Here is a 7,865-nt window from a genome sequence, read left to right as displayed (position 1 = left end):
TTAACATAATTATTTTTTCCTTGTGTCCAGGAAAGCTACTACAAAGACTCACAGTGACTCACTCCCTTGTGGGTTTACTTAGTAAGAGTAAAACCCAGAGGACTATGCTAGCTGCTAGTAAAGACATTCACTGTGTCACAATCATCACACCTGCAGGCCAGACACGATACTCTGATTAAAATATATTGTGAAAGTGATAGAAGTTTTGCCAATTGAAATGTTTTAGGATATGTGTTAGGGAGATACTGCCAGACAACAAACAATGTATACAGATCAGCAGAGTCCAGACCAAGGTTTCAGGATGAAGCTATGCAGATGAGTGAAGAGCCCACATCAGAAATAGTGTACATGCTATGACACATGAGGTACTTGAACAAAACTTCAACACATTTATAGTCATTACATCATTTGCACATCTTTCATGAACTCAGATGCTGAACTACAACTGACTGCCATTCTCCACTTTCAGTGTCCTTATTCTAACATCTAACTTCAAACATGAAAAATCTGAAAGAGATCAGAACAGATTCAGTGTTAATACCAGGGATCCGAAGATCTGCTAGCTTGGTGGAACCAAGTATTTTTGTGTGTATGTGCGTGGCTTAAATCCCACCATTATTCTGAGACAAAGGAAACCCAATGAATCAATAGATTCTGGTAAGTCAATACTTAGGAACTGTATAAAGTCACGCACAAATCTAGAAATTTTAGTCAAAATATTGACCCAAAAAACCTGAGTCGACTTATCCATGAATCAATGTAAGAACGGTACTTTAACTCTTATTTTAAAAAGGAATCATCGCCTGGTGATAAGCAAGAGTAAATCTGTCCTGGAAGCACTGCCCACGCGATATTCACCCATCCATACAGCTTTAGTGGGAGCAAAAACATGCTCCTAGAATGTTGTAAGTTTTTTGGCATTGTTTTCCTTTGCTTCATCCTTCAGATCCTTTGTTACATGCATCTAAGTTTTATCCATGGGTCATGTCAAAATCCATAATTCTGGCCCCAAAACCTGCCCTCGACTTATACATGAAATCGACTTATAGTTGAGTATATATGGTATGTTTTACTTATTCAATGTGTCTATGCTAGTGGAGACCAAAGATGTAATGTTTACAGAAAATTTGAGGTCATGAAAAAAATTGGGATGGGCAGATCCATAAAAAAAAGAAGAATTTTCACACATTGAAATACATCACAATAACTTTTACAGATCGAAAGCCACTTTGTCACTGTAAGAAAATGAGTGGCTCTCTGAACATTCCCTGAAGATGGCAGCCACAGATGCTGCTTGCAAAACACCAGGAAGAAACTCTTCTAGAACATGGCATTCACAGAGCCCCCCGAAAACCCCACAAAAACCATGAACGCCTTTGACTTTACCTCTAAGACCCTCTGAGGTCCTCTGTGACTGAAAAGTGGGATATAAATACTCTAAATAAGTAAACAATAAATAGCAAAACTGACAAAAACATATGTTTTGATGCTAATAAATGATTTTCATTTTTACCTGTTCTGGTTCTACATGGCAAAACATGGAAATCTTCTCTTTTACTGAGGTATCTAGAGGGGTAGAACATCGGCACACAATCTAGTAAAGAAAACAGTGATGGCAAAGTTGTCAGACTCACACTGCAGCAAGCTGAAATCTAAGCTTTAATTTCATTTTAGCAATCAATTAAATTATGCAGCAACTAAGGCCTGTTACAGACGGCCAAAATAAAGCTGCTTCGAGTCTCTTTGGAGGTATGCTATTTAAATGATGTATGGGTCCTAAGAGTTCGGAGGTCACGCCAAAGCTACACTCCATTCCTAAGCACTGGAGTTCAGCTTTGGTGCAGCTTCCAGATTCTTAGGATGGATCCATCATTTAAATAGCATACCTCCAAAGAGACCCGAAGCAGCTTTATTTTGGCAGTCTGTAACAGGCCTAAATTAGGTATTTTAGCTTCAGCAAACAGCTACACAGCTGTAGTCACAATACGTTCAATGCTAAGGCCTTTGTTAACAAAAAGTCTGTAAATCCAGTGTACAGTTTCCTTACATTATATAAAAACTTACCAGATCTGGTGAAAGACCAAGGCCCCGAAGTTCGCGAACACTGTTCTGTGTGGGTTTTGTCTTTTGTTCCCCTGTAGAACTCGGCTAGTGGACAAGTGTGAATAAATATTTGTGCCAACATGCTGTCACAACATAAGCTATTAGAACATAAAACCATAGAACATAAAACTGTTTTGCACCACAATAAATCTCTACAATAATTCATTCTTATTTTAATAACCTTTTGATTAAATGCTTACTTAAGGGGAAAATATCAGGCAAAAACAGGCAAAAACAAAAGAGAAAGAAACAGCATTTTGTATTGGTTAAAAACACTATTATATCATCGATTTTTATTTGAACACTGTGACCAGACACAGCTTCAAAAGACTATACACCTAAGAAAAAATGTTGTTCAAGACTATAATACGGTCATTATTTGGCATATAAAAAGAATGTTTATACAAGTGAGGCTCTGCTAAACTGATTCATTAAAATCAAAGTAAAAGAAAGGTATCACTGCTGCCATCGTTCTTTAAGTTTAATTTTACTAAAAGTGCAGGCCTACATTTTAAAGAAAGTCTCATTATATCTACTAGGATTGATTCCCATGTAGCAAGGGTACAGCACAAAAATCAAAATGATGGTCATAGGCATCCCTCGGCCATTTTGTCGCTCCCAAGTACTTGGGAGGCAGAATGCTATCTGGGGGCTCTTTTCAGGCACAGCCCCAAATTATTCTATCTGCCCCCCAGAAACATGACTCGTTATGTTTTGTCCCAGGGGGGAAAAAACGGGAAGTGAGTGGTGCAGAGAGGGAAATGGGGGAAGTGATGGTAGAGGGGGCTCTCTGGGGTCCAAGGGCAGCCCCCAAACACCAAGAATTTGCCCACTCCTGCGTAGGATTGTAAATCTTCAGCATAGTAATGAGTATCAAATTGGAGTAGCCACATGGTATGTGATAGGCCAAAGATGAAACTCTATATACAGTCAGCAGGCAGTGTTGCTGTCGTTGTTGTGAGCCTTCACACTGTTTCCAGCTTATGGCAACCCTAAGGCAAATCTATAATGCTTGTTCAAAGACATTCCAAAATGTGCTCCAGGAAATCTGAAGAAACTTTCCAAAAGGTATAGAGGGTGACATGGGAGGAGTGCTGTACAGGGTTGGGGTAACTGCTGGAAATCACCCTCACCCCATTCCAGTGACAGATACCTTCCAGCAGTGGCCAGACAGGTATCTGACAGGATACCATCCATAGAGCTGCTTTCCAATGCGCAAGCATATTTCACAACCTGGTAAAGTCAGCTTGTTTCTCCTATGCAATTTAAGACAAACAACTTAGTTTTTGTATTTCACAATGTACATCTAACCACCAATAATATTACATTTTATTTACTGTATAAGTCCAGAAATTTAAGTCAAAAAATTGACCCAAAAAACTTAGTTGACTTATCCCCATTGCAATGTAAGTATTGGACCTGTTTGTCCCGGATTGGCCTTTTTAGTCACCAACGCGCTTGTACAAAGCGCGGGATGAGTCCTTCCTGAATCTTCGTTCGCGAAGCAAAACCAGAGAGATATAGAGAGATATTGTACCTTAACTCTTCTTTAAAAACAGGAACCATCCCTTGGTGAAAGAGGAGTGTAATCTATCCTGGAAGCACTGGCCTCCCTCAACTCTCTTATCCATCCAGCCTTTAATGTGAGCATAAACAGTTATGCCAGCTGGAATTTTGTAAGTTCTTTGGCATTGTTTTCCTTTTCTACATCTTTTAGAAGCTGTTATATGTCCCTAAATGTTAGCCTCAATTTATCCACAAGTCATATCAAAATTCATAATTTTGGCCCCCAAACCTGCCCCTGACTTACACATGAGGATCAACTTATAGTCGAGTATATATGGTAGTGTTTGCTTTTATGTCTATTTTCCATATAAGCAGATTCTTAATTGTCAATGTCTAAGGATGCAATTCTAATCACCTCAACAGTAAACACAATTCTTTTGCAAATTCACCCACAAGTTAAAGAACTGTTTTCAACTCTAACTCAAATGCTCAGAAGTACTTTCAATAGACCCTTGGGTGCAAAGGCATTGGAAACAACAAACACGACCATATACTTAAATGTTTTTGCTGAGCCTTACCTGTGGCACAAGACTGACATGAATATTACAAAAGTTTTCTCGCTTGACTTTGAATTGAAATTGACGGAAGGCTTCAATGAAGGGCATGCTTTCAATATCTCCTACTGTCCCTCCAAGCTAAAACACAGACATCTGAATTAATTACGGTACTATTTTGAGACAATATATTAATTACGGCACTATTTTGAGACAACATAGTCAAATCAAGTCACTGTTCAAAAGTGTCAGAAGGTTCATTTTAGAATATTCTAGAAGACAAAAACCGCAGGATGTAATCCAGACCAATTTGTACTTAAATCCTGTTCATTTGAAACGGATCCAAAATTCATTTAAACCAGTCTGGATCCAAGGAAAGCTATTTTCTACTTTATTTCAGCCCGTCAAATAATGGTAATTTAGAGCAGTGGTTCCCAAACTGTGCTCTTTAAGGGATTTTGGACTTCAGCTCCCAGAATCCCAGACTATTGGCCAACATGGCTGAGGCTTCTGGGAGCTGAAGTTCAAAATCTCTTAAAGGGCACAGTTTGCAGACCAATGATCTAGAGCAAATTGGTTCCTGACGCTTTCATACTTCCAGTTCTACTAAACCAGTATTTGTTCTTTCCAACTTTTTTATGTTGTGTTGGATCATAAGCAAGTATCATCTTCACAGAAAATGAGCTGGATTTCAGTGCTTTAGGACAGACAATGCTACTGTAATTTGTAATACATCAACAAATGAACAATAAATCTGAGTGGCTGCTGACAGACTCAAGCATCCCTATAAGAGTATAATATAGAGTATTCACATTGATACCTGATATTTCTGAAGGTGATACCTAATCATTGCAACAGACACAGCAAACAATAGATACCAACCTCGATCACACAGACCTGAGGTTCTACTCCATCCTCATCTACAGGGATCCTTGCCTGTCTCATTACCCACTCTTGAATTGCATCTGTAATGTGGGGTACAACTGCAAAACAAAAAAGAAGAATAGTTGCCTATTCTTGGAACTAAAACTTTTAATTACATCAGTCTCTTGCGGTTACGTTCATGAGCTTCACTGGCTCCATATCCCAGCACAGGATTTTGTCAATCTCAGCATAACCCTATTAGCTGATATCCATTTGTTGAGACTTGCACTGAATAGGGCTGAAGTCTCAGTTTATGCCTCAACCTTAAACATTTTATAAAACAAGAAGACTATGTTATTGGAAAAAAATCAAACTGCACAGTCTGTAACTTTCCCTAGCTTTATACTCAGGTTACACAAGAGAATGATAAACTAGAATTGTAACACTGTTTTGCTGGTCCCAAATGTTTATGATTTGTTCAGCTTTTTTCAGCTGTGCAAACTGGCATGCTGCTCATGAACAATAAGCCATAGTTCTATATCAATGATGGCGAACCTATGGCACACGTGCCAGAGGTGGCACTCAGAGCCCTCTCTGTGGGCACACATGCTGTTGCCCTAACACAGTTTGACAGAGTTTCTTACTAGAAAGCCAGAGGGGATGTGGCACTTTGCAATAAATAAGTGGGGTCTGGGTTGCAGTTCAGGCACTCGGTCTGTAAAAGGTTCACCATCTCTGTTCTATACATTTATGCAGAATGTGTAAGTGTAGCCATATAGTTGCCCCTGGGATCCGCGCCCTCAAATATCTGCGGAGGGGCGACCGCCGCTATTTTCAATAAAAAAGTAAAAGCAAAGTACTATACACCGCTATCAATTATGAAAACAATATCACTGCCTATGTAAAAAAACTAATACAGTGGGCCCTCCTTATCCAAGGATTTTTTATACATGGATTCAAGCATCCTAGGCTTGAAAATATACCGAAGAAGTATAAATTCCAAATAGCAAACCTTGATTTTCCATTTTATATAAGTGACAACATTTTACTATGCCATTGTAATGACTGGGACTCAACCATCCATGGATTTTGAAAACTAAGATAACAAGGGCCCACTGTAATTAGTTTTGTTGTGTAAATAAAATAAAGCACATAAAAATACTAAAGATACTGATATTATGGACATTTTCCCAACAGTGAGAACTCCATTTCCAGAATTTTACCTTGAACAGTTTTGCCCAGGTAGTCTCCTTTTCTTTCTTTGTTGATAACATGCTGATAGATCTTCCCTGTTGTCAGGTTATTATCTTTTGTGAGCCGAATATCGAGAAAACGTTCATAGTTACCCAGATCCAAATCCACTTCCCCTCCATCATCCAACACAAACACCTCACCTAAAAAAAGATACATTCAGAGATGAGATTTGCTTAAATGCAGCTGCCATCTTCTTCTCTAGGTCACATATAATCCGCTGAGAACACTGTCGGCATCCCATTTGTTTCCCATGACCACAAAGACAAGGTGATTCTAGGTGGTTCAATGTTTGGGGAATCACTCTTCAGGCCATATATACAACACTTGATATACTGTACTCACACCCAATTCCCTAACTAGAGGATCCCAATTAGTTCACAGAGGCCTGTTACAGACTGCCAAAATAAAACTGCTTTGTGTCTCTTTGTATGTATGCTGTTTAATTGATACGTGCATCCTAAGAATCCGGAAGCTGCACCAAAGCTGCACTCCAGTGCTTAGGAATGGAGTGTGGCTTTGGTGCAACCTCCGGACTCTTAGGACTCATGCATCATTTAAATAGCATACCTCCAAAGAGACCCGATGCAGCTTTATTTTGGCAGTCTGTAACAGGCCAGAGAGAGAGAGAGAGAGAGAGAGAGAGATTTCATAACCTTTACAATCACCTGATTCTTAAGTCTGCTTACAGAAAAACTATTCATACATATACAGCTCAACAGTCCTCACTATTCTGGTGCATGAATGTGCCAAAGCATGTTTCCTATAGTACCAGAGCAACTCTCAACGGAAACCGTTTTTATTTGCGAAACTCCCTCCCTCCCTCCCTTCTTGGCATCTTCCCCCCAGCACTGGTGCCAATAATTGGCCCAGGCTGCTATCGGGACTCACTTTCCCAGCAGCACCCGGAGCACAGTGTGCGCATGACCCGCACCCTCCGCTGCAGCCGATGGGCATGTGATGCATCAATTGCCTGCGGTGAAGGGGGCTTGGCCATGTAGATGCTGGGCCCCAAGAGCTGCTAGGAAAGCACGTCCCAATTTAGGCCCCAGCGCCAGGGGAAAGGTGCCACCGGTAAGGAAGGAAGGGAGGGAGCTGCAGCCTTGGCCTTGCAAATGATGGAAACCACAAGTGCGAAGGCCGTGAAAGGGGAGCACGAGTGTAGTTTTATATCTGCCGCAAATTTCCTCAGCACCAATCCATTCCTAAAAATGAAGTGTTTGCTTCTGTGGTTAATATAATGTGAAGTGCCATGGGTCAACTAAGGGTGCTGTTCCCTTGTGATTTTAGAGATGTTGCCAATGCAAAAAGCACAACCACACCACATCAGGCACCGGCATGGGAGATGAGACAGAACACATTTGCCTTTACCTGTCCACTACAGTTGAAATTCAGATGTGGGAGGGAGCTTACTTTAAAAAAAGGTCCCAGTAAAATGAACAGAATCTTTCGGGCAATAAAAGCCAGAGACATAGGAGAGATAGAGAGGATGACAAATGACTTAAGCATTACTTCCCACAGTAGACCCACAACTGAGACAGGGAATTTACTTAAAGAACATCAGCTGCATGGAAGGACAGGGCTCCA

The 7,865-nt window shown here is 40.3% G+C and overlaps 1 protein-coding gene across 1 annotated transcript in view; it reads right to left on the bottom strand.

Moving 5' to 3' along the window:
- Positions 1-7,275, bottom strand: part of LOC121916177 (CTP synthase 1-like) — a 13,281-nt gene extending 6,006 nt beyond the window's left edge. The window contains exons 1-6 of the mRNA XM_042440997.1: positions 7,170-7,275; positions 6,251-6,421; positions 5,046-5,146; positions 4,188-4,304; positions 2,065-2,148; positions 1,514-1,594 (exon numbers count right to left, since the gene is read on the bottom strand). Of these exons, the coding sequence (XP_042296931.1) occupies positions 1,514-1,594; positions 2,065-2,148; positions 4,188-4,304; positions 5,046-5,146; positions 6,251-6,421; positions 7,170-7,275 (660 nt within the window). The remainder of the gene's footprint in view (positions 1-1,513; positions 1,595-2,064; positions 2,149-4,187; positions 4,305-5,045; positions 5,147-6,250; positions 6,422-7,169) is intronic.
- Between the last annotated feature and the right edge of the window lie 590 nt (positions 7,276-7,865).

This window comes from Sceloporus undulatus, chromosome 9 (genome assembly GCF_019175285.1).
Source record: "Sceloporus undulatus isolate JIND9_A2432 ecotype Alabama chromosome 9, SceUnd_v1.1, whole genome shotgun sequence".
NCBI classification, from domain to species: Eukaryota; Metazoa; Chordata; class Lepidosauria; order Squamata; family Phrynosomatidae; genus Sceloporus; species Sceloporus undulatus.
Note: the sequence above shows the minus strand (reverse complement) of the source record. Positions and strands in the feature narration are given on the sequence as shown.